This window comes from Castor canadensis, chromosome 12 (assembly GCF_047511655.1).
Source record: "Castor canadensis chromosome 12, mCasCan1.hap1v2, whole genome shotgun sequence".
In the NCBI taxonomy this organism is placed as follows: domain Eukaryota; kingdom Metazoa; phylum Chordata; class Mammalia; order Rodentia; family Castoridae; genus Castor; species Castor canadensis.
Window position 1 is genome coordinate 86,615,872 of NC_133397.1, and position 27,043 is coordinate 86,642,914.

Consider the following 27,043-nt stretch of genomic DNA (forward strand, 5'->3'; position numbering starts at 1 on the left):
TGTATCCCTCCCACCACCCTGTGCATCCCAGCAGTACTTCCATTTTAGTGACCACAGTGCCTCATGTGCGAGGATGCTCAATAACCATGGTGTGAGCAAGGAGCCTGCAGCTTCATCCTTACCTGGGAGAAACACAGACTCTGCCCCTCTCCGCAGCCCCTAGATCATCACCTACACTCTTAACAAGACCCCACGGTGACCTGAGGGAGTGTTGCTGTGCACTTGTATTTGCAAGACACTTTGAATTCCCTGTTCTGTTTATCTTCTGAACATCCATGAACGGCCACCAGGCCAGTGACAGATGTCTTTGTTAGCAGATAAGAAAGTGCAGGCACACTCACTCCCCATGCCCTCCAGCCTGGGATCCTGTTTCATTTTTCTTTCATTTCCTACCCACCTCCCTCCTGTTCCCCCACCCACCTACAGTCCTGCCTGGGCTGAGTAAATATTTGATGTGCTAAGAGGAAGAAACAACAGAGGATGGAGGAAACACAGGGCCGGCTTCTGCTATAGCCAACTCCCAGGTGCCCAGCACACCTGTGCACACCCAGAGCTGAGCTACCTGTTTTGATTCTTAGTTCACCTGGGAGTGAACTAAGAATATTAGTTCTGGGTTGTGGTGTGGTGCCTTACTGAAGGCACTGGCAGGGGTAAGAATGAGAGTGGACACATGGTGGCTTCCCCAAGGAACAGGGTGCCAGTGGAGCCTTCCCAAGGGAAGGAGCCTTTGGCCAGTGCTGTAGAGCCCTGTTCTTTGTGGCTGCACAGGGAAGGAAGGCTGATCCATTGGCCTCTGCCAAATACAGATATGTTTTGGACATTATTGTTACTAGCACTGCTAGCCGACATGGATGAGACATTTTCATGCTGGTGACTTTTTTTAAAAATGGTACTGGATATTGAACCCAGGGCCTCATGCCTGCCAGGCAAGCAATCTACCACTTGAGCTATACCACAGACTCTACATTTGTATTTTGCATTTGAGACAGTGTCATGCTAACTTTGCCTGGGCTGGCCTTGAACTTGTGTTCCTCTTAACTCTGCTTCCCAAGTAGCTGGGATTGCAAGCATCTGCCATCCTGGCTGGCTCTGCATGATCTAACATCTTCCAGTTTGGGTTTCTCACTGGCAAGTGGAGAACCTTACACTGCAATCCCCTGGAGCCCAAGACAGAAGAAGGGAGAGATGTCCCACACCCAGGCAAGGGGAGAGCAAGTGCATCAACATCAAATAAGTTCCTTTTCTTTCAAGAAGTCGTTGAAGGCTTGGAGCTGTCTCATTGGGCCAGTCAGTAATGCAAGGTCAAGATCAGGGACAAATGCTCCCATGGCTAGTGGCAGTCACTGAACTTCGCAGATGAATACCTTGCAACGAAAGTGCTTTACCACAAATATGAATTTGGATAGTGCTTGTTGCCAAGTTACCCTCTGAGAATTTGTGGGCTATGGGGGACTGCAGCACTTGCTAAAGCCAAGGGTTCAATAGTTTCTGCTGGGTATTGAGGGGGTGGGGGGGAGAGGGAGGGGGCAGAGTGGGTGGTAAGGGAGGGGGTGGGGGCAGGGGGGAGAAATGACCCAAGCCTTGTATGCACATATGAATAATAAAACAATAAAAAAAATCAATCGATCGAACTGGCAGTGAAGATAGTGGGTGTCCAAATCTATGCCTTTGCTCTCTTGGCCCAGGGTTCGTGGCATCCAGCACTGTTAACAAGAAGAGGGTTGATTTGGAGTCTTACTTCTCCATATTCAGTGGGTGTTCATGCACCCTGGGTACTGCAGGACCTGTGGAGGTGAAGAAAGCCCATCCCCTAGCCTTGGAACTGGATGCCACTGTGAGGGTCCTCACTGTATACCAGTCCTACTCCCATTCACTATTTCCTTCCTCAAAACAAAAAACAATTTTAAAAATCCACAACTTTTTATATTGAAATAATTATAGATTCAAAGGAAGTTGCCATAAGGTCCATGTTTGGTGTGCCCATCACCCATTTTTCCTAATGATGACATCTTATATCCCTATAGCCCAGGATCAGAACCAGGAAGTAGGTGTTGTCACAGTGCGTGGTTATAGTTCTTTGTCATTTTGCTATATATGTACATTTGTGTAATCATCTTGATTTTTAAAAAATTGTAAAAAAAAATATGTGGGAACCTCAATTTTCAACTCCATAAAGAGTAATTTCCTAGCAGCAGGAAGGAGCCACTGTGTATCTCAAAGCAGGTCATATTTTACTCCAGAGGAGGGATGCAGTGATCCTTGTCCACACATCTCCCCTCTCACTTTCTCTCTCTCTCTGTCTCTCTCTTTCTTTCTGTATCTATCTGTCTCTCTCTGTCTCTGTCTCTGTCTCTCTCTCTCTCTCACACACACACACACACCAAAATGTCCTTTTCCCTTTTCTGTGGCAGACTTGAAAGTGTTTGAAGCTGCTCCTGAGGTCTATTCCCCCTTGGTTAGGATGGGGAGGAGCTGCTCCTTTTACTCATGTTCCTTTTCAGAGGAGAAAGCAGCATGACATCAGATAGTCTTGGAAATGGAAGTTGCTTTCATGCATAGGAAATGGAAACTGATCATACCATCAGGAAATTACTTCAAATCAAAGGTCCTATACTTAGAAACATTCTAAAGCACACTGGGGGTCTACAATGCATTGAAATCAAAATGCCTGAGAAAGAATTTGCATCCAGAAACCATAGTAGCAGATGACTCACTAAAATAAATATAGCTATTTTACTTCTTTGGTGTTGAATTTCACACAGAAGGTGTATTAGTTGGTTTTCTCTTGCTATAACAAAATGCCTGAGTCTGGGTAATGTGTAAAGGAAACAGGTTGATCTAGTCCACAGTTTTGGGGCCTGAAAATCTGAGATGGGGCAGCCCCATGTGTTGAGACTCTGGTGAGAATCTCTTGGTAGATGGCATCACAATGGCAGGCATGCATGCAAGAGATCACATGATGAGACTGAAAGCAAAGGAAGGATTCAAGAATCAGGCTGGCTGTTTTATAACTACTGCCTCTCACAAGAGCAGCTAACTCACTTCATAAAACTGGCATTAATTCTTTTGAAGGACAGTGACCCACTCCATACCCCAACCATCTCCCACTACTCCTCACCTCTTAAAGGCTCACAGCACCCCACTGAGGATCAAACGTCTAACACAAAAACCTCTGGCAGACAAACCACATCCAAACCCTAGTAGAAAGACTTTTTTTTTAAACTGAGAACAAAGGACTAGCTGAGACTGACCAGGGCTAGCTGTTGTCATTGGTGACTGGATTTTTGCTAGACCATCAGCAAACTTGATTGTGGGTGGTACACACAGGGTCGCTGGGTCAGAATGAGTTCACAGCCTAGTCATTCCCAGCTTCCAACATCAGCACCTGACAGAGGGTGGCATTCATCTGACTCATTGGTACGTCAGAGTCATGCATAGCAAGGCAGGGACCTGAACCTCAGGAAGTACAAGCTCCCGGGTACTAAGGATTTGTTAAGAGGAGAGGGGCCTGGCAGTAATGGCTCTGATGTGTCACCATGGCAAGTCATGGGTGGAGAATGCTCTGTTGTAACCAGAACTTCTGCTCACTGTGGGATCTTAGCACCCTTCCTCATCCTGCCTCCTTATCTACCTATATGGCCACCTGTGCAGGTAATTTCTGCCCAGAAAAGTACTTGAGCCATCTTCAAGTAATTATAAGACCTCATATTGATATATTTCATAGTTTGCAAAAGTTACTTATCCCACCAAAGAAAGCACGGTTTAAGGAAGGTTGATGATTCCCTGAGGCCACCCAGCTCGTCACTGATGGAGCAGACACTGACACTGAAGCCCAAATCTTCTGCAGAGACCTTCCCATTGACTCAGGTCCATCACAGAATCGACTTTCCCTTTCACCCCTGGAAGGGGGGATGCTGTGTCCTAAAGCTTTTGTGAGCTCGTGGAAAGAAACAATAAGAAAGGAGAAGCCCCTGCTTCCACAGGAAGCTGAGTTGGATTCCTCTCTTCTCATTCAGCTCCTTAGAAGTCCTCCAAGGGCAGGAGTGTGAGGGAACTTGACCCTGATTCTAGATTATGTTTTCTAAACCTAGAGTCATAACTATAGATCAAAGAGGTATCTTGCAAGCTGTCAAATCAATACTTTTTCGGTATTTGAAACTTCTCCAAGGCTGTTCTTGAATTTAGCACCTTCCTCTGTCAAAATGCAAGCCACACTTTGATCATCTGGTTTTGGCCATACAGGAGATCATTCAGGCTCTTATGAACTTAGCAGAAAGCAGGACTTCAAAAGTAAATTAATTGCACTGGTTTTTCTGCAAACAAGATGAGAGAGAGTCAATAGAGGGATGTGTATGTTGGTGCAACCCCATCTCAGATAGGGCGTGCTCTTCCTGCCTCTTGTATTCTTGGTCTTACCACAGTATAAAAATCTTACTGTGATGCGTATACACCCACACACGCACACACAATCAAGATCTCACTTGGGATGAAAAGCAAGAAAAGTTGTGTTGCTGTTACTGTAAGCTTTCATAACCTGGAGATGTTTGCAAGCTTGGACCCTGGGGATGCTGGAAGTACAGCACTCCTCAGAGGGGGAACAGCACAGGGTCATTCTTATAAAGACACTGCCTTCTTTTCCCTTTCAGAGCAGGGCAGAATAAACAATTTAAACCATGCGTTGGAGGAAAGAATCTGAAATGACTAATTCAGTGAAAGTATAGGTTAAAAAAAAAGAGAGAATGTACTTGTAGCAGAAAGAGTTAGAAAGGTCTTCGTGCATCTCACTGCCATTCTACTTTAAAAGAGAGTTGGGAGCAGGAGACTTGACTGCCTAATGAAAAGTAGCATAAAAACCATTAATGAAATAACAAATGAATTGCAATGTGTAGGTGTTGCTTCTTCCTCCAAAAACATGAGAAATTTCAAGTGCTTTTATTTAAACTAAACATCATTTGTTTTATTCATTTGTTGGTTTCCCTTTCTCGCAGACTTGCAAAAACTGAAATTTATTTCTGTTTTTTGTAACATCTGTGTGTGCACGCACGCGTGTGGCCTTTGAGTGATTATTATTTTGCTCTGTTCTAAAGAATCTGAAAGTTTTTTTCATAGACTTGATAATGTAGCATACTCTGGGAATTGAGAACTGCCTGACTCTATTTAGGCAAAGATAAGAGTATAACACTGTGTCTATACTAAGCGCTTACTTAAGTAACTCCAGCGAATGGAATGTTCTTTGAGATAATACCTTTGTGGTAAGAATGCTTTCAATAGTAGACAGGACTAATGCATAACCAATTTAACAGCATTTCACTTTCAACTTTGTTAAATTTGGCTAACTGCATAAACTTACTTACTTAAATTCAAAAAAAGAGTCCAAACATCTCCCCTCGTTTTACCCGAGAGTTCTGAGAGTTCTAAAGTTAAAAACAAATTGCTGCCAGCTGTGGTCGCCTGGAAACCAGGTGTGTGCTACTTTGTTAAGCAAACTAATTGACAGAAGAGACACCAGTGAGGCGGGAGGGATTCTGTCCTTCTCCAGGCGTTGGGCTCTAAGCCACTCTACGTTTAACGTGTGATTTGGTTCATGGGGATGTATACCTCCAGCTCTGTATACTTTTATGTCCCTTGGTCTAGCAACCTTTTTTTGGATTGCAAGGTACATTTCAAGGATTTGCCTTGCAGGTTCCCTGGTAGCTGGTGACTGTCTTGGAAATTTAGAAATGAAGACAATTAATGTCTCTGGCCAGGATATGGTATTTAGAGGTAGAGCCATTTAAATACCCTTTGCAATTGTTCATGGATTGTGATAAAAAGAAGAAAAAAAGGAGTCAGTGGAGCTTTTACCCTGACTTTCACATTCCAGGTATTCACAGTTATTGTGTTCTTAGGTCTCACAGCCGCCCTATAATGGTAAGATAATGAGGAAGAGAGAGGTAGTAACTTTGCCTGAGGTCACTCAGTTAGAGCGAAGAGTCAGGATTTGAACACAGGATCTTCCTGGACCATTGCCTCTTTGCCAGTGGAGCCTCATCTCTCCTGCCACTGGCGGATCCCATTTATCATCTGCTAAATAAATTTGTGAAAAGAGGCCAAGTGGAGGAGGAGGAAGGAAGGAAGGAAGGGCAGACTGATCCTTTGCCCTTTAGTGCTTGAAAAATGCCAGAGAAAATTTTTCAGATAAGGTCATTTCCTGAAAGAGGTTGGGTGAACATTCCCGAATCATGGGTTTTAGATTCCAGTGTTCTAAAAGGCTTGCTGACAAAATCTTCTCAGATGTTTGTTATAGAAGTGAAATATACAGACAGCAATGTCTAGCATTTGAGAAGAAAGGTCTCAAAAACTTGTACAGATCTGCATTTGTACAGATTCCATCCCTCTGCTGGGAAACATCTCCAGGGTCCCCCAGACACACCTTCATTTGCTCCTGCTCCAGGGGCACCACTTGAGCCATCTCAGGAGGTAAGCCTGGTCCAGTTCTCCTAGAGTTTGGCTCTCTGTGTCAGCCTCCAGGTGGGTTCTGAGCTGTCCTGACACCCCCTGGTTCCAGACATCACTCCTTAAAGTATGCTAGACCACCTGCTTCCTAGGGATCTCCCAGTGCTCTGTCCAACCTTGAGCCAGAAAGCCCCTTGGGGAGCTTTGCATCTGGATAGCAGCAGCCCAGCTCCGCTCCAGGAACAGCAGGAGAAGATGTGGTCTTCTCTCTGGTGAGCACCCACCAGTCCTGCCCCACTAACACAAGGCTGTTCTGGTCCCCCAGGGAGCATCCGTTATTCCATCAGGGGTGGTAGGTGGGGTTGGGGGACCATTGAGGGATTGAGGAGAGAGGACATCAGGTAGAGGAAGCCAGTGAGCTGGAGCTGGGAGGCAGCACCACCATGGCCAGCAGGGCGCATGCTAATAGTCATGGCCATGAACCTGTGCGAGTAAAGTAGCCTATAGCCCCACCATAAAGACAGGAGTGATTTACCTTTAATGACAGAGAAGTGGCAGTGAGTGTGGATCTATGCTGGTTTTCTGTAGTTTGGGGTTTTGTTATTCTAAGGACTGTCTCCCAAGTGTTCTTTGGGTTTTCCTTTACCCTGGGTCCCCTGTCTGACCCCTAGCGGCTGCCTTGAGCTGCCCAGCTGGGCCTGGGATGGGCCAGGCTCTGGCATCGTTGTTTTATCTCCATGGAAGAAGTGGGCTGTGAGCTGACCTACTTTTGCTGTTTGCCCACAGCACGCTAAGCCTGCTTGGCCCTGTCCAGAGGGGCCGGGCCGAGCAGAGCGCCTTCCGAGCAGTGCAGAGGGCAATATTTTGAGTGAGGGTGTGTGAATCTGCGTGCTTTGTCTAAACGGTTAGGATGTGGCAACCCAGGGGGGCCCGAGCTTAGGGATGCCCCTCGACCCACATTTAGTCTCTCCCCTGATGAGTCTGCATTAGGATGAATTCTTGCTGGGAACCACAGCCAGGCTTCTTTCCAGCCTTTGACAACAGATTGCTGACTGCAAGCTCTTCAGCTGTGAATCTCTCTGCTGAGCACCTGTCCTGAGCCCTAACTTGCTGAGCGTGGGAACCATCATGTCCTCGAGGGGCTTGTCATCGAGTGTGGGGGGGTGTTGAGTGACTAAGACCAAAGAGAGACAGGAACATATACAAGAGGGTGGTGACAGATAGTAGAGTTGGAGGAGAACACAGTGGCAGGGCAGATGTGGGGATGGGAAGGGACATGACTGAGGGTGGGACTGAAGTCACTGGTTGGCACTTTGTCATCCTAGGCTTTGAATGTGACAATTTGGAGTTGGTGCCCTGAACTATGGAAAGTGCTATATGTATATATTATCCCCCACCTAGCCCCACACACATTTACTGCTTTTATTCCTTGCTGAAATTTTGCTATGTTGTTGCTTGTGGGTAGAGGATAATGTTAGTCTTTTGTGTGGAAAAAAGTTAAGATAAGAAAACTGTAACCAGAACTTTATCTGGGGCTTACTTCACCAACTCCTGTATTTTGTGCATAGCTATGTACCTTAAGAAGGGTGTTCTTACCTGGATGTGGTGGTGCCCTCTGGTAATACCAGCTACTCGGAAGACAGAGATCAGGAGGATTGAGGTTGAGGCCAGCTCGGGCAAATGTTAATAAGACTGTATCTCAGCCAGAAAGGTGAACTTGGTGGTGTGCACCTGTAACCCTAGCTACTCTGGAGGCATAGATAGGAGATAACAGTCTGAGGCCAGCCCTAAGAAAAAAATTTCAGATCCTATCTGAAAAATAATGAAAGCAAAAATATACAGGAAATGTGGGTCAAGTGGCAGAATGCCTGCCTAGCCATCGTGAGGACTTGAGTTTAAAGTCCAGTACCAGAAGAAGAGGAAAAAGAAGAGGAAGGACGAGAAGGGGAGAGAAGGAGGGGAACGTGGCCTGGACCTGGGCTTTCTGATTTTGAAGTCATAACTGGGCCTCTTGCATTCAGAGCTTACAAACCAGGGCCATGGAGGAGTTGGCCTGTGGGTGAATTGTGTCTTTATTGGGACCATTTCATTGGACAGTTGTAAGAGCAGAGAGGTCAGTCAGTCTGTGTCCTAAAAAAGAAATGTACTTCTCACTTTTGCAGCTACTTCAGTATTATCCAGGGACAAGAAAGAGGCATCTAAGATAGCTTTCATCTGTATCACAAATATCAGAATATACACTAAGAAATGGGATTTCGAGACCTAAAGAGGCAAAATCTGACTGGCCTCTGATGTTTCTATAATGGCTGACTCTTTCCCATTTCTGGATGAACTGTTGTGACCAGAGGTTTTCCGCGGGCATCAGGGTCCTCCTGGTGGACATGTATCAAGTCCATCCTCTTGGATGGACTTTACTCAAGGTTCTGTTTGGGACTCATCTTTCCATTTGAATGTCCTGTCCGAGACCAGGCCTGTCTTCAGACTTGGTATGTGCTCAAGTCTCCAAGTGTTTCTTGAGGAAAAGGTGGAAATGAAACATTAGCTTCTGGGACATTGGCCCTGCTCATCCTACGATCCCCTTGTCCCTAGAGGCCTCAGGATGTACCACAGTGGTAGGGACTAATGGAATAAGAGAATATATGAAAAGGCTTGCGAAGTGGGAAGGAAGCAGAGACAAATTCAGGTCATTGCTCTTATTACAGAAAGCTCAGAGAACAGGCACCTGGTGAAAGAGGGGAGGACATTATTCTGTGTTGAAAATCTTCATTTCAAAGCTGATGGCACCTCCAGAAATGTGACATGTCCTTAGGACTATCTTATGACCAGTATTTTATGTCTTATGAGGAGATCTCACCTTTGGGGGTCCTGGCTTTGTCTTGCTGTGCTGCTTGACATGGGTGAGACTCTGAACCAGGTGGCCTAAAATGTTCATAATATGCATATTTTCTCCCTCTCTCCCTGCTCTTCTCTCTTCCTTCCCTCCCTTGCTTTGGACATTAAAGCAAATGCCTATTGAATACTTGCATGCTTCTCTGAATCTTGATGTCCCAGAATTAAGGAGGGAATATATGGCCCGATGCTGCCTAACCACCTTCTCCCTAGGAAACTATGAGCTGTTTGGGCAGGGCTTCATGGCGGGGTGTTGCATTCATTGGGGTTCAGCCTCTCCCAAATAGCTCTTCTAGCTCGGGTAGCACGTGCCCTTCTTGTGATGTTTGGAAACCAGTTGTCTGGTCAGCTTTTTCCCTACTGATCTCTGGTCCCCATAGCCTAGTTTGTCTCTGCCCACCAGTTGGTCTTCCTGGCATGTGCTTTGTTTTTCCCCATGCATTTGATCCATGTGCACATTTTCACCAGGCTGAATATCCTGAAGTTGCATTGATCAAGTTTCGGGGATATGAAGGAAGAATGGAGAAGGTGTGGCTAGCACTGGTTCACTGTGTGGTTTAGTGTCCAGAGGCCATGGGAGAAAGGCCTGACCAGGTGGATAAATATCAATCAACCTCAAATTCCCGTTGCTGTGACTGCCAGTCCAGCTGGACCTGCATGCAGTATTGAGTTCTCAGATCATTTAGAATGAGGTGGGGTCCTCCAGGCCTGCTCCTGTCTGCCTAATGCAGGAGTGTGCACTTTGTCAGGTGTTGCCATGACTCACCTGGGTGACAGCTACTAAGGTTATCTCTAGAAAGACCCCTGCCCTGGATTAAAGCCTTCGAAAGGTATGCTAGTCCTCCACAGTGAGTGGTCATGCCTGGGGGTAGGACAGGCTCAGAAGTAGTAAGAGCCCTCAGCCGGCTTTAGGACTCACCAAGACCCCACCACCACATTTATCTACAGGGGTGGTTGGGGGGAGGGCAGGGGGAGACATGACCAGGTTGGCTTCATTCTGGGGGCCAGTGAAGGAGCAGGCCAGGAACTTCCTTGACAGTTTTAGCCCTGATGTACCTCTGTGCAAAATCATGAAGACCTGGCAGGACCATAGTCTGTGGAGGCCCCTTGCTGCTGTGCTGGTCTGGATGTTTCCACAGGTGGCCTGTGAGCTCCCCTAGGGCCTGCACAGGTGGGCAAGAGCCTGTGGCTGTACAGGGCACACAGGTGTGCATTCCCTATTTCGACTGTTAATAAAAGAAGTGATGGTGACAGAAGAGGGAAGACAATGCTGAGTAAGGACACTTTATCCTTCTGGGTATGAGGCATTATGCATGCAGAGGCCACATGGCCTGTGCTTCTGATAGCCTCAACCTGTTCCCACTTAAAACTGCACTGTGGAAGAGGATGCCATGAGCCAGGGGAGGCATCCTAATGGATCCTGTCCATGTTGGACAATTGTAGCCACATGGGTTTACAGATGATGTCATCATCCCCAGGCCTTCACACAATGTGAAGGGAAGAGGGTAGAGGAATATCATGGAAATATTCTGTACACATGTATGTAAATAAACGAATGAGACCTGTTGAAACTATTCCAGGAATGGAGGAATAGGAGTAAAGGAGAATGATGGAGGAGGTAAATTCAACTATGATAAATTGTAAGAAATTTCATAAATGTTACAGTGTACCCCCAGTACTACAATAATAAAAAATAAAGTATAAAAATAAATATAAAAAAGAGGGTGGAGGACATTCAAAGCTATGTTTAGTTCATTTCCAAACTAATTCTGCCATCTCCTGCAGTTAGTGGTTTGTGTGAAACATCCCACATTTTGTTTAAATGTTATTTGAGTCTCTGATGTATTAAATGCAAAACTTCCAAAACTAATTGGACTCCCTGCCCCAAAGACACCTTTTCTTTTTGCTCTCCTGGCAGACCCAAAGCAACACGTGGAACAGTACTTCTGTGGAGGGAGACACAGGGCTGAGCAGTACTTGTGAGCCATTTTGGTTCATCTGTGGCAACAGAGGAGCATTTCCAACAAAGACTTCACTGCCTCAAATGCAGCGTGACTCATAAGTCTCCTTTTCCCTCTTGCTGATTTCTCTAGGCAGCTATTGTCCACACCCTGACCACACACTGTCACCCGTCAGATTCTCTCATTGACTCTGGATGACACGGTGCACTTTGAACTCCTGATAAAGGAGCCCCAGGAAGGAGCCCTCGATGACTGAAATTTAAGTATCAAGGGTTGTGAGAATAGCATGTCACATAAGAATGGCCCTTGAAAGCCAGATATTACCTTTTCTATTTTGGAATTTCTTTGCTGACCAAACAATGTCACTGTAAATTTACTTAATAACAAATTTTCTAACTTTCTCCATTCATTCCTTCATTGGATACATCACCATTTCCCTGAAAAATGAATCATCAGCCCTTTGGAAAAAGGCAAGTGTGAAGGAGGAATAGTGGTCATAACTCAGATAACGGCCCAATTGTGGCCTTATAGGCATTTGTGGGTAGTGTTAGCTGACGATCACAGGAACTCCGTAAGGTCTAGTCATGGTTTCCACTGGGAATCTAGCTCTGTGAGGCCTGGCAAGTGCTCTGAGACATGGCTACTTGGAACAAGTGCTGGGGTGAGCTAGAGTTAAGATTGGATCAGTCAGCTTTGCTGAGGAACGTCCTGAAATGTGATGAGAATCTCTTAGTTGGAGAGGAACTGGAATTGGAATTGCAGGAGCATCCTGTTCTCGAGTTTTCATTGTCCATTTTCTTTAGAAAAACTATTTTTCCCCAGTGAATGAATCACTGTAACCCAAAAAGCCATTCCCTGGAGAGGAAGAATCAAAATGTGGAAGTAATTTCCTAGCTTCCCCAAATGACAAAGGGAGACAAAGTGAGTATCGCAGTTCATCAGCAACTGTGTCTCAGAGCCTTTTTGTTTCTTAAATCTAATGAGGAAAAATTACTATAAGTTCCCATGTGTGAGATACAGACGTCATCCAAGACGACATGAGGTCCCCTCACCAGGGGCCAACTGGGAGGACAGAAGGCACATTCTCTGTTGGCAATAAATAAACCCAGCTGATTAGGGGGATATGTGTGCTTGGTTTGGCCTCTTTTGATTTCAACTTGTTCTTGTTTTCAATTCTGTTTCTTTTTAATGAACTAAATTCACTGAATTTCATTGGTGTGGTAAGGAGGAGTGTTGGGATTTTCCAGTTACTTGAGACCTATAATTCAAACCACTTCGCAGCCAATTTGAAAACATCATGATTTTATTTTGAACAAATATTAGCCTTGCAACACAAAAGGCTTATGATAGTCATTTCACGGAAAACTCATGCTACAGAGTGATCCACTGGGCCTATGAAGACTGTGCAAAAAAAAACTCAACATGAAAAAACACTGAAGAGGAAGCTGAATAGTGAATCGGTGATAGTTTAACATGAGCCGTCAAACTACTGGGCTTAGGGGATGGGGAGTGGGTATGGAAACCCAGCCTACTACCTGTTTTTGTAAATTAAGACTACATATTGTCAATGTCTGGTTTTGCACTACAATGACAGGGTTGAGGGGTTGCACAAAGACTGTTTGATCTGCTTCTAAAATACTTACTCAGTGGTTCTTCACAGGAAAACGTATTGTCTACCCCTGCTTTAGAAAAATAACCTAACTTGGGGTTGGGGATTTGGCTCAGTGGAAGAGTGCTTGCCTGATACAGTTTCCTGTGGGGACCCAGGAGTGAGCTGCCAGTCCCTATAGGCCCTGTCACTTTTGTGACTCCCTAGTCTTCTGCCTCACTAGTCAGATGTGGCATAAGAAAACAGTCTGCTGTTAATTGCTGGTCTCCATTTACCCAGGACAAGTGCTTCAACTGACTGCGTGTGAGTGACTCTGAGAAAGAATGTTCTAGAGTCCTTGGGGTAGAAATTTCACCAAGGTTGTGTAAATGTCACACCATACCTTATAAATGTATATAATTATTATATGTCAATTTTTTTAAATAGAAAGTGCATTACATTAAAAAGAAACTCAAGGCAGACTAGGGAAGGGTATAAGGCTTGTGTCACCTGCCTTAATAACTTGTAAACAGTAGCAGTCAGGCTGCAGGCAGGGGATGATCAGGACCCACCTGGAGGCCTTCTGTGCTCCAGGCATCAGGCTGGGCCCCAGACTGCACAAGTACATGCAAACACACGTACTGCCTGGTGAATGGCAGCACATTAGGACTGAGGGAAACAGAAACTCCATGTCTTAGAGTCACAAAGCAGGCAGGTTGGAATGGGAGTTTAAATAAGGCTCACTCCGAGCAGCAGTGGGTGGAGAAGCCTCTGAGTCGGCTCCAGGGCAGGCCCCAGGGTCTGCTCGCTCACACAACTGGATGAAGATAAGATGAGCTTTGGCTTTTTCTGAACTTGCCAGAGGCCAAGATTGGTGAGGGAGCTGTGGACATGGGTCGTCCTTTCCGTCTCAGTGCGTTTTCCCTTTAGTCAAGAGCTTCTGCACACACAGCGGTTTTTGCTTTAATTTTAGTCATGAGGATATAACTCTACTTTCAAATACACTTTGCCAACAAGTTTGTGGAAGTGTTGTTAAGTGATTGCAGGGGATCGAATAGTTAGCCCCTGGCTGTTTTCCTCCCTCGCTCTCTCTGCCTCCCTCTCTTCCTTCTCTCTTTCGTGCCTCCACATTTATTGAGCATCTTCTATGGCTGAGGAACTGGGTTAGACATCATGAAATGGGTAGAGCCACTGTGCTTAACTCACACCCTTAAAGCAGGAAGCCTGTTTTTGAGTGTCTGCTGGGAACCGGGTTTGTGAACTTAATTCACTTAGAACCACAGCTGTCCCAGGAGGCCTACATCTGTCACTCCTCTGTTCAAAACCTCCAGTGCTTTTCCAGCCCACTTGAATGAAAAGCCAGCTCCCCTCCAATGTGCCTCTCAGCTTCCCTGCCTGGCCTCCCCTGCACAAGCTCCACACACCCTGACCTCCTGGCTAACCCTGCTCTTCTTGCTGTCTGTCAAGGGGTCTTCCCAGAGGCATCCTCAGGGCTTGTTCCCTTATTCCTTACAGCTGGAATCATGTCTTTTCAAGGAGGCCATGAAATGATCCCCTAAAGAAAGCCCCCCACCCCCCCCCCCGCCCCGACCTCAACAGTGCTCTGCCAGGGTTCTCTGAATCGCCATTATTTTTCTCTCAGGTTGTTACAAGCAGGTGACAGGCTCTGTGCTCTGTGTTTACTTGTTTACTTGCCCCTGCTCCCTGAAACACACATCCCCCCACCCCAAGAACTGACAGGAGAGCTGGGGCTTTGCTCATGGAGGGCTTCCTGTTGCCCAGCACTCAGGAGCCATCTGAGTCTCTGAACATCACACGTATCAGGCACAGTTAGCACTTCAGTGGATGCATTAAGTTGCCTTGTTATAGATCTGAAAAGGAAAAGAAAATAGAAAAAATGGTACCATGTTCATGGGCCAGACCCCTCAACATTGCCAATAGGTCAGTTTTCCCAAATTGGTCCCTAGATTCGACACAATTGCAATCAAAATCACAGCAAGCATTTTTATAGAAATCAGCAAGCTAATTCTAAAATTTACGTGGGAATACAAAGACTTGGAGTGGCCACGACCATCTTGAGAAAAAAGAATGTTGGAAGATTCACTGTGCATTGATAACAAGAATTGCCACAAAAGTACAGGAATTAAGTCAGTGTAGAACTGGAGTAAAGACAAACACAGGGTGTCACAGAGTTACGAAACAGAGTAACTTTGCTGTAACAGCAGTTTAGTTACAGTTTCTAATGAAATGATTAATATGTTTCCAGGTGAAGTGCCTCTGAGTGTCAGGTAATGGGCCCAAGTGAATGTGATAAATTCAGTAGTTACATACCCAAGTTCTAAAAACAAGGACAATTTCATCCTTGTCCTTTCTTTCTAATTAATAATTGGATCTGTTGCTTTGAATGCACAGATTCTTCACCTAAAAATGGGTATTTGAAAGCTGAGGAGAAACATGTCACACATGTAAATGTAGCTAGTGTGTATGCATGTTACATATGTAATATATGAAACATCCATAGTATGTGTGTAACATGTAGTAACATACATATTAATATACAGTCACATATTGTGTAACTAACATACTGCTTAAAAATAAGCTTATCAGCCAAGTGATTAAGGTGACATGCAGTACGATGTAATGAGTAATGCTGTGCCCCTGGGTTCCTCCTCCTGAAGCCCATATGCCCAGTCTGACCATGAGAAAAACATCAGACACAAATGGAAGAACCTTCTACAGACACTTCCCAAACTCTTGAAAGTCTTCAAAAACAAGGAGAATGTGAAAACTAGCATGACCAAGAAGAGTCTAAGGAGACATGGCAAGAAAATGAATGTGTTGTCACCAATGGGGCCTGGAGCAGAAAAAGGGCATTAGGTATGGACTTTCTTTAATAATGATGTATCAGTATTGGGCCATTATTGGTAAGCTAATATACCACCCTCATGTGAGGTGTTAATAATGGGAAAATTGAGGGCAGGGTATATGGGAACTCTCTGTGTTTATATCTTCTTATCAGGGGACAGGGGGAAAATGATGCTTTCTTGGATGCTTTCTTGATTGGGTCCCTCTTTGAAGGCTACCTCCCCTTACTACACATTCTTTCCAGGTTTGGGAAGCCATTTTCTCTTGTGCTTCAGCTCTGCTGTTTCCAACCCCAGGTGACTACACTGTCCTTTCTGGTTCCCTTTTCCCACACCTTTCCAAATAACTCCTTGTAAATAAGCCCCCCTCCGGGTATCCTAACTGTGCCATATGTTTCCTATTTGGTGCCTTACGAATGTGAGTAAAGTCTCCACTGCTTTCCTCTATCATTCCTTCTTTGTTAATAACACCAACAGGTATTTTACAGCTCCAAATAATCTCTTTTATTTTTGTCTAAGTTCATTTCTTCTTCCTTGTCATTGTGTCATTAAAAAAAAAAAACAGCTGCTCAATATTTTTCTCATTGGAAACTCTTCATACAGTTGAGAGGAGTAGCTATTAAACTTCTCCATCAGTCCTTTAACCTGAATTTCTAATCTCCTCTGTTATTCCTTTGACTTGACCTAGTAGGACTTCTTTTCTTCCCATTGATTTTCTTCCTTGTTTGCCATTGGCCCCTCTCTAGCTCCCTTATATTATGAAGTAAAAAAGTGGCTTGTGAGTACAAGGGGAGTATACGGGTATGTTCATAGTAGCAGCATTCACGGTACTCAGCGTGCGACCGATGACAGATGAGTGGATAAACAAAATGTAGTACATCACACATGGAACATTATTCACCTTAAGAAGGTGTTGTATATGCTGCACATATGCACATATACTGCATGGATGAGCCTTGAGGACATTACACCAGGTGAAATGAGCCAGCCACAACAGAACAAATACTGTGTGATTCTACTTTTACTAAGTTATCTAGAATAGACAAATTCATGGAGACTGAAAGTAGAATGGCAATTGCTACTGGCTGGGATGAATGGGGAATGGAGAGTTACTGATGAATGGAAATAGAGTGTTAGTGCTGTAAGATGAAGAGAGTTCTGGAGGTCTGTGGTGGTGATGGCTGTACCACAGTGTAAGTATATTTAATACCACTGGACTGCACACTTATAGGTGCTTAAGATCATCAATTTTATTGTGTGTATTTCACCACCATTTTTTAAAGTAAAATAGTAATACATAGGGAGGACTTTAACAACAACAGAGCTGGTAAAACAGGATGCTGGCATGGAACTTCTGTGGCAGGTGCTTTGATGCTTTCTCTTAATATTGAGAGCAGTGCTGCTGAGTGGCCAAGACAGGATGTCTAGTCAGAGGAATTTGGTCAGGGATGTGGGAGGATTGGGGAAAAAGAGGAGCTGGGTGTAGATCATCTAGCCTTCATGGATTCAGGAAATGTTTAAGGACAAACAGATATAAATCAGAGAAGATGGGGTTGATAAAGATGCTGTTAGTCATTTTTAGGTGTTTAGTTTATGACTAATCAACTCCCCATATCGCAACTGGATCCCAGCACCTTACAGCCTGATCCTCCTGCAAATGTGCTCTGTCCAGGGGCTTTTGGTAAAGGACACAGCCCAGAGGGGTCCTTGCTACTGCCCTGGGTAGTTGGACAGCCACTACTCCCCTTGGGAGCACAGGCAAGGCAGGGCATCACCAAACAAATTCACACCATGTTTTTCATGTCATAAAGCTTAGAGCAGATTCCATCTGGAAAACATTAATTGCATGCCTGTTTGCAGATGTGTTAACCCCATTTTAATGGTGATACAAACTTCAACTGCTGAACAGTTTCCTGCAGGTCTGTCCCTAAATACTCTTGCCACTAACTAAATGGGCCATGTATAAAGAGAGGCGATCGCTGCCGAATTCCTCATCCTTGCATTGGCTGCGCCTGTCCATGTAGGTAACCAAAATCACAAGCTTAAACCGTCTCAGAGAAAGCACCATTAAAATATTTATCTAAAAATTTGAATTTCTCGAGTAATTATTAAGGCATTTGCAAAATCTAGGTTTTGGAGGTCTGACTTCAGACACTCTGGATTGAAAGCAAACTGTGTGGACAAGGGTGACTCAAGCTTCTCTGTCGTCCCCACCCCATCTCAGTCATTCTGATGCCTCAGCCACTGCCACCTTCTGCCTTCCATCTCAGCAGGCTCTGGCCTGCTGAGAATGATTCTGCTTGGTGTGCTAGCTGGCAGGGGAGCACCCCAGACAGGCAGGGCTCTAGGAAATGTGTGAGTGAAGGAAGAAATCGGGGAGGTGCTCCAGAGGTGAAGGAGCCACAGGCCTGCTTAGGGAAGAAGAGGAAACTGGGTCATTAGTCCTGAGGGACTAGTGCCCTGGGAGAGCAGAGGCTCCAGGCAGTGAGGTAGGCCCTGGCGACATGGTCTGCAAGAACATTCCTGGGTTGCAACTTACTTTGCATTTCATACCTGTGAACGGTCCTGTCTAAGTGAGCATAACTGCCTTCAGGAAAGGCCCATGGATCACACTCCTTTGGGATTGATTGCTCCAGGCCATATGTCAGAGGACTATGTTGCCAGCAGGTCCCAGGCATCCACAGTTGGCACTCGCTGGTTTCAGGCTCAAGACAAACAGATGCTTCTTCATTGGGCAGGAGAGTCTCCACGGCAGTTCTCAAAGTGGAGTCTGGGGAACCCCTGGGGTCTGCAGGGGCAAAATATTATTTTTCATAATAATTGTTTGCTTTTTAAAAACCTCATTCTCTCTTGAGGGTATGGTAGACTTTTCCAGAAGTTTCATCTGATGTCTTCGTCACCCTGACATCTAAAGGCATTGAATGCTCAAGTACCTAAACATTTCTCGGTTTAAACACACATACACAAGGATGCCTTGGAGTCCTCAATAAATTTCAAAAAAGTTTAAGAACCACTGGGCTAAGGCATGTAGATTAGATAAGACCAAAGTCATGACAACCAGAGAGATCTATAAGAAAGATCTGGAAACACAGCATGATCACCTGGGTTTTGGCTTTGTTTTGCAGGAAAAACTGCATAGAGAATCTAATGGATGAAGATGAGAAGGACAGAGCAAAGAGGTAAGCAGGAGTGGCCCTACTCAGCCTGACTCTGTCTAACCTTGCTCTGCTTAGCAAATGCACCAAGTCAGGCAGCTATGGGACATGTCTGTACGTTCTCTCTCTTCTCTCTCTCTCTCTCTCTCTCTGTCCCTGTCTCTCTCTCTCTAACACTTCAGAGCATTTCCTCAATTTTGCTCCTCTCCAGTGAAGTTATTCTGTGTCTGCATCTTGCCAAGTGGTCTGTGTTGTTAATGTACTGTGTGTTTCCCTGTCGACTCCAGCCATCCTCAGAGGCCTTAGATTATTGCTTGTCCAGGACAGATTGGCAAGGTGGACTGATAGGAACCAAGCTTATCCAAGCCTCTGGCTTTGGATAATTATAGTGTCACTGTTACCCTGTTGTTTCCTGTTGTTACTGAGCAAGTGATGGCCTCCATCTCTGTGCTGAGCCTCCTCATGTATATTAGTTCAGGTTCTTCATCTGTAATTGCAGATATGGCCACCTTGCACCATGGTTGGGTCAATGATAAATGATAGCCTGGTAGCTGTCATGTTGGAGCTTTTATAACCCCATCCATGTTTATTCCTTCAAGGGACATTTACTGAATACCTGTTGCATAGGAGCTTAGGTCATGAAGTGGACATTCTGGAGGTCAAGAATGGCCGAATGTCATCAACTGTACTCAGTTCACCCATGTCAGAAGTTACTGTGGTAAGGTCTGGGGAGAAAAGGATGAGCATGAGGCTACCTGCTTATAAGGAGTGCCCAGGTGAATGGAATGATTAAGAGGTCACCACAGGGTGCAGGGCAACAGGGCCAACAATAGAGGTGGCAACTCAGAATGTCCCCTCTTGGGACAACTTTCATCACAGGCTCTGCAGACTAGCCTCTTCCCTCTAATCTCATTCCATCTGCTTCTGCCACTGTGTGTGTGTCGGGAGGGGGGACATTCTGTCTTCTGTGACAGCCCCTCATGGACCTCTCTAGCTGAAAGATGTGGCCATTTCCCTGCATAGAACCCCTCGCTTGGTTGTCACTTGCAGACACTGGAGGCCTCAGAACTATCCCAGCATGGTGGCTCCAGGGTGGCTGTCCTTCCATGTCTCATGATGAGGCACTCATGAGAACCACAAATCCCAGATACCCGCAGACCTGCTATATCTGAATCTGCAAAGAATGAAAGAGTCGGGATTATTTTAAATGCCCCCAATATTTCCTTTAAAAAATCAGGGATCAGGGGCACTGGCCAGCAGTGTAGATGAAATGAGGTTGGTGTTGAATGAGGACTAGGAGACAAGGACATCAGACCAGGGATCAGTTCCATGTGCTGGGGAACCACAGCACAATAATAATTCAAACAAATGAGCTGGGTGCTGGGTGCTGGGTGGCTCACGCGTATAATCCTAGCTACTTGGAAGGCTGAGGTCAGGAAGATCACGTTTCAAGGCCAGCCCAGGCAAAGAGACTGAAAGACCCCCATTGACAAAATAACCAACACAAAATGGACCTGAAGTGTAGTACAAGCAGTAGAGCACCTGCTTTGCAAGTGCAAAGCCCTGAGTTCAAACCCCAGAACCACCAAAAAGAAAAAAAGAAAAGAAAAATCAAACAAATGGCAAAGCCGTGAACTCCCCAGCTTACTTTGCTTGGCACTGGGAACCATGCACTTTCCATCCCCCACAGCAGTGCTTTGTAAACCATAGGACATAATCTACAAGGGCTGTGAAACCCATTTGGGTCCCAGCAAGAAGTAGATGAATAGAAAGGAGCAGGCCAGCCTAGAACAGACTCCCTCTGCCCCTGTCATGGACAGACTGGCGTCCAGGGCTTTTTTCTGGGCTGTTTTGCCTTTGGTTTCCTGCAGGGTCACTGTGGATAGAGTGCTAGAGTCCAAAACCTGAGCCAGTGAATTCCTACAAACCCCTTCATGACTCAAAGCCTCTGTTTTCTCACCTGTAACCCAAAGGTAGTGATGTCCATCCTGCCTTCCTCAGGGGTTGTGTTGAGAATCAGCCCACGAATTATACTATGTAATCACTGTGTGTAAGTGAAAATGCACGAGGTATTCCCTTTAGCCATACTGCAAAGGGTGGCAGTGGTGGCCTGCTTTCATTGACTGCTTCCTGTGTGCTCAGTGCATGCCCACTAACTGCTGAGCTAAGTGCTTCTGTATACGTTATCTCAAATCATCACCTCAACAGTCCTTTGAGGTGTATTCCCATTTTACAGATGAGAAAAACAAGGCTCAACAAGGCAGAGTAATTTGGCAAAGACGAGTAAGCTCTAGTAAGTGTCAGACAGGAAGTTACTGATTGACTTCCTGAGCCTCAGACTCTGCTTTTATCCCTCAGAACACAAGGAACTGTCTTCATATAAATTTCATCTCTCTGGTAGGCCCAGACTAAGACTTACATTCCAGTGTGACTTTGAAGTCACACTGGACTTTGGGCATTTCACTTTTGCCCAAAAAAGTCTTAGCTAAAAGTTTCTAGAAACAAATCAGGTGGTACGCAGTTTTTCATTCATTCCCAACCCTATATATGTTGGGCTGAGAGCATTTCCCTTGTATTGGTCAGTTTTACATTGCTGTAACAAAATACCTGCCACTGGATAACTATAAAGAAAAGAGGATTCTTTAACTCCTGATTCTGAAGGTTCAAGGGCATAGTGTCAGTATCTTCTGGGCTCTAGTGAGGACCTCATGGTGAGGACATCAAGATGGGAGAAAGGGAGAGATTACCTCACAAGCCAGGAAACCAGAGTGGGGAGGGACCAGTCTTGCCACCTCCCACAAAGCCTCATCTCTTATAAGACCTACCCCATCTTCACATCATCACACTGGGGACCAAGCTTCCAAGGCATGAACCCTTGGGGACAAATCATGTTCAAACCATAGCCTTATCCCTTCCCTAAACCTTCCCTGCTTAGAAGGTACCTTTGCATAAGTAGCTAAGTAGAGAGGCTGCTGGCCCCCACTGCTCTTGTCCTTGGGTGGGGAAGGAGGTTAGAATATTTGTGAACACCAAAATCTCTTTGCCATAACGGCAGCACCAGCAGCACAGTACTCTTCCTGACACTCGAGGAAGATAAACACAGACCTGAGACAAAGCCTCGAGTTTTGCAACAGCAACATGGGGGGCCTTTCCCCCAATCTCGCCTGGCTCTGACATGAATTATTTTCTTTCACATGATATTCTTGATGACATTAGAAATTTTTAGTTTGGGACAAAATCCCTGTTCTCTCCAGAATAAATGCTTTGTGTGAGGCAAAACTTTTGGTGCTTTGTGGGAATTCATGGTGCATTTGGGTTGTTTGATCATGTATTCTGATGCTGGATGTTGTTCCACTTGCTTCAATGAATATCCATGTGAATCCAAGACATATTAATTGAGTGCCTGTTGTGTGTTCAGAACTGTGGACTGTTTTGGTCCTTGTGCACATTGGTCCTTGTACTATTTTGGTCCTTGTACTCAAGAGATCAAAAGGGAAACAGCTTGACTGGGAGATGCTTGGAATCCCTGGGTAATGAAGTTCACAGTTTGGCATGTGGTGTTCCAGTCATCAGTTTGTCTTTCTAATTCTGATGTGACATTGTGTTGTGTGTGGGAGGAGTTGTGTGGTCATCCAGGAAGTGCACAGTCTTAGGATCAAACAGACTTGTTTTTGATTCTTGTCAGTTTTTGTCTGTTCTTGGACAGGTCATTAAACCTCTCTTAGGCTCAGTTTCTTCTTCTGGAAAATGGAGTTTTTCAGGAATTAAATGTGGTCCTGTATGGTGCAGTGCAGTGTACACAGTGCTAATAAAACACAGGTTCACAGGCGCAGGCTACTCCTTTTGCTTCACTACATACTTAAGAGGTAGGGACAGTAGGTGCTGATGGAATTTTTTGCTTTCCAAAATACCAGGTGTCTACTACATTGCAGTATTATAGAATAGTTACTCTGTTTCTTGATATAAATGAACCTTTCTTGACCAAGAAGAAATTGCTTCCTGTTTGCTTCCTCCTTTGACCCAGTATTAAAGGAATACGTGATCTCTGGCCTATGGGCTGAGAAGTTCTATTTCCATGCTAAAATGTATTTAGTTCAGGGAGAGAGGAGGGTGGTTTTGTCCAGGAAAGTCAAGAGTGTCAGGCAAGATTAGCTGATTCTTCCAGAAACAAAAGCTAAACCCTTTTTTACTCTTTGGCTCTAATCTTTACTCTCAACACGGATAAAATGGTTCAGGCAAGAGGGAGGAGTTGAAACACAGCCATCAAGAAGCCTGTTCACATCCTGTGCAAAAGCAGATGTGTCAGAATGAAGACCATGGTCTTTTAGAGGTGGGCTGTTTCTTCTGGTCCCCCAGGTAGAGGAGAAGGACATGGGGTAGTTTGCTGATGTGGGCCAATGACTGAGGCCTCTTCTCTGCGTTTGTTAACTAAGCGATGTGGCAAGCAAGTGGAAGCTACAGAAGAGGACAGAGTTGTCCCACCTTCAAAGTGCCTTCAGGCAAGTTTGGACAGCATTCGCTGTAACAAGCAGAAGGGTGGAAAAATGTATCCTCCAAAGTGTGTGTTACACAAAGCCAGGATGGTGATCAAATGTGCAGGCACCAACTTCCTAGCCAACTACTGTTTCACAGACTATAATATGACCAGGAGGAAATGGAAATTCCTTAGGTCTAAAAGGAAAAGCCCATCCATGAAAGTCATGGCCAACTTGACTTCAGGTTCAAGCACGCTTGCATGAGAGCACCATTCAGAATGAAGAAGGCCGAGTCCAACGTGGCATTTGCTGTGCTCCCAGCTGGACCCTCTAGGGCTAATTTTGCTGGGATGGATTTATTTATTTATTTATTTATTTAAAACGTTAACTTTTTATTAAGGAGTAATATAGCTTATTGGGGAGGCTGATGCAGAAGGATTGTGAATTTTTTTTTCTTTTGTTTATATGTGCATACAATGTTTGGGTCATTTCTCCCCCTTTCCCCCTACCCCCCTCTCTTACTCCCCTGCCCCCAGGATTGTGAGTTTACTTATTTATTTTTTTCATTTTTCTTTTATTATTCATATGTGCATACAAGGCTTGGTTCATTTCTCCCCCCTGCCCCCGCCCCCTCCCTCTCCCCCCCCAATACCCAGCAGAAACTATTTTGCCCGTATTTCTAATTTTGTTGTAGAGAGAGTATAAGCAATAATAGGAAGGAACAAGGGTTTTTGCTGGTTGAGATAAGGATAGCTATACAAGGCATTGACTCACATTGATTTCCTGTGCGTGGGTGTTACCTTCTAGGTTAATTCTTTTTGATCTCACCTTTTCTCTAGTACCTGTTCCCCTTTTCCTATTGGCCTCAGTTGCTTTAAGGTATCTGCTTTAGTTTCTCTGCGTTAAGGGCAACAAATGCTAGCTAGTTTTTTAGGTGTCTTACCTATCCTCTCCCCTCCCTTGTGTGCTCTCGCTTTTATCATGTGCTCATAGTCCAATCCCCTTGTTGTGTTTGCCCTTGATCTAATGTCCACAGATGAGGGAGAACATACGATTTTTGGTTTTTTGAGCCAGGCTAACCTCACTCAGAATGATGTTCTCCAATTCCATCCATTTACCAGCGAATGATAACATTTCGTTCTTCTTCATGGCTGCATAAAATTCCATTGTGTATAGATACCACATTTTCTTAATCCATTCATCAGTGGTGGGGCATCTTGGCTGTTTCCATAACTTGGCTATTGTGAATAGTGCCACAATAAACATGGGTGTGCAGGTGCCTCTGGAGTAACAGTCTTTTGGGTATATCTTGCTGGGATTTTTTTAATCATAGGCTTTGCTATTTGGGAGGAGTAGGAGTGGGACTGGGATTTGAACTCAGGACTTCAAGTTTGCAAAGCAGGAATTTAACCACTTGAGCCATACCTCCAGTTCATTTTGCTTTGACTGTTTTGGAGATGGGGTCTTGCAAGCTATTTCCTTGGACTGGCCTTGAACCATAATCCTCCCAATCTCAGCCTGCAAGTAGCTAGGATTACAAGCATGAGCCACTGGCGCCTGACTATCATAGGCTTTGGTCATCATCATAAGCTCCATCACAGGGGAAAAACGGAGGTAAAAATTTTTGTGGTTTCCTCTGTTTGTTTTGATGGTGATAAAGACAGCAGCAGGGCATGGCAAGAACAGGAGAGGAAACAGGATACGCAATTCATTTATATTACCCTGTAATTTCCAGATGAGTGATTCCGATCTCAAAACAAAGGGAAAAGTGGAGCCACACTTGCAGGCAGAATGCTAATTCTCCCTGTGGCCCAGTAAACAGCAGAATGGAAAGGACTGTGCTCCTCCAGGGGCATTCAGCTTTTACCTTGCCTGTGGTCTCTTGACTGGCTGTTGTCAGAGGAGAAATGTGTGCCTGGAAGACTTGGAAACTTGAAAATGACTTAGCTGAGGGAGACCCAGAGGCTCTCTGGGGACATCTGAGACAAAGCACAATTTCCTTAAAGATAGGTCAAAATTTCTAGAAATTGTAAATTAATAAAGGACAGTCAGAAGCCTGCCTCCTTGAATACTCTATCTTTCTTTGGAACAAGCTAAATTTCACTTGGGATTTTGGCGATGAGTTCCTAAGAACCGTGCTCCAGTTAAGCACTGTCTGTGTAACTGTTAACTAAGAGTCACGGTGAAATCAGGCCAGCTTCCCATAGGGACCCAGACATTCTCTGATAACGGTGGTTAAGAGTGAAGATGTCCCTGTTACATCTCAGAGGAAGGAACAGCCTCAGCTGCTGTCAGTCACTCCAAGACGCTTTGCCAAGTCTCTGCAGGAGAAGCAGACCAAGCTCCCCAAGTTCTCCTTGGGATGAGTATGCTACCAGCCAGACCCATCTTGCCTGACACTGAAAGTTACTCATGACTTTCCTTCCCCAAAACCCAGATGACATCTCTTGCACCCAACTGCTCAAAGCTCCAAACTCAGTGGTGCCTCCAGATCTGTGTTTGCAGGGTGCTGCCTGAGTTTCAGAAAGGAGGTGTGTGCCTGTCCCCAGGACCTAGGGCAGAGAGGGACAGCATTCAACTTCAGTGGATCTTGTCTTATGCCCAAGTACCTAAAATGGAATCAGAAGAACACTAATCCCAGGAATTCCTCTCCAAAAATAAATTTGGACCATGATATTTTACTGTTTCTCCTCTTTGGAGAGTTTCAAGGTAAACAAATCTCTGTTCACTTGTATGCAACTCTGTCATTAAAAAATTATCTGGAACTGGTCACCAGTGTCTCAGACCTGTAATCCTAGCTATTTGGGAGGTGGGGATCAGGAGGATTGCAATTTGAGACCAGTCTGGCCAAAGTTTGTAAGACCCCATCTCAGCCGAAAAGACTGGGTGCAGTTGCATGCTCTTGTCATCCAGTTGTTTGGGAAGTATAAATAGGAAGATTACAGTCCAGGCTGGCCCAGGCAAAAAGTAAGACCCTATCTCAAAAAATTATCAGAGAATAAAAGGGCTAGAGGTATAGCTCAAATGGTAGAGCACCTGCTTAGCAATCACGAAGCCCTGAGTTCAAACTCCAGTAACACCAAAAACAAAAAATTATCTGGAATGCTGGGTGTGGTGATTCATATCTATAATCCTAACTAGGCAGGAGGTGGAGGTAGGCTAGCTCTATGTAAAAAACATGAGACTCTGTCTGAAAAGTAACAAAAAGGCTGGAGATGTAGCTTAAGTGGAATAACACTTGCTTAGCAAGCACAAGGCCTTGAGTTCAAACCACAGTACTGCCAAAAAACCAATTTATCTGGAAAACAATAGTAACAACAAAATAACCTGTTCTGGCCATGGGTCTTCCCCTTTCTCTAAGTGATTCTTCATGCTTTTCCATGGGGATCCCTTTGAGCCACACTGTCTTACGCAATAGATACATTGACTTTGTTCCTATACTTTTTGTGTATTTCCTTATATATGAAAAATACCAAAACAACATTTGAAAAATGCTGAAACATTTAAAGAAGAAACAGTCATTTATGATCACATCACCTAGTGAGAGCCACTGTTAACGGTTTGGTGTTTTCCCCATCAGCTTTTTCTCTGCATTTTCATCCAGTTTTAACAGGAGCACTCTTCTAAGCTCTTTGTTACTACAGGTGATGGTACTCCACTGTACTCTCCAGGAAAG

General features: G+C 44.9%; 1 protein-coding gene across 6 annotated transcripts in view; it reads left to right on the forward strand.

Annotated features, from left to right (window-relative positions):
- The window catches only part of Npas2 (neuronal PAS domain protein 2), a 156,293-nt gene that overhangs the window by 53,840 nt on the left and 75,410 nt on the right, over positions 1-27,043 (forward strand). For all 6 annotated transcript variants that reach the window (XM_074050369.1, XM_074050371.1, XM_074050370.1 and 3 more), the window contains exon 2: positions 18,863-18,916. In XM_074050369.1, coding sequence (XP_073906470.1) covers positions 18,885-18,916 — 32 coding nt within the window. In that variant the 5' untranslated portion in view covers positions 18,863-18,884. The remainder of the gene's footprint in view (positions 1-18,862; positions 18,917-27,043) is intronic.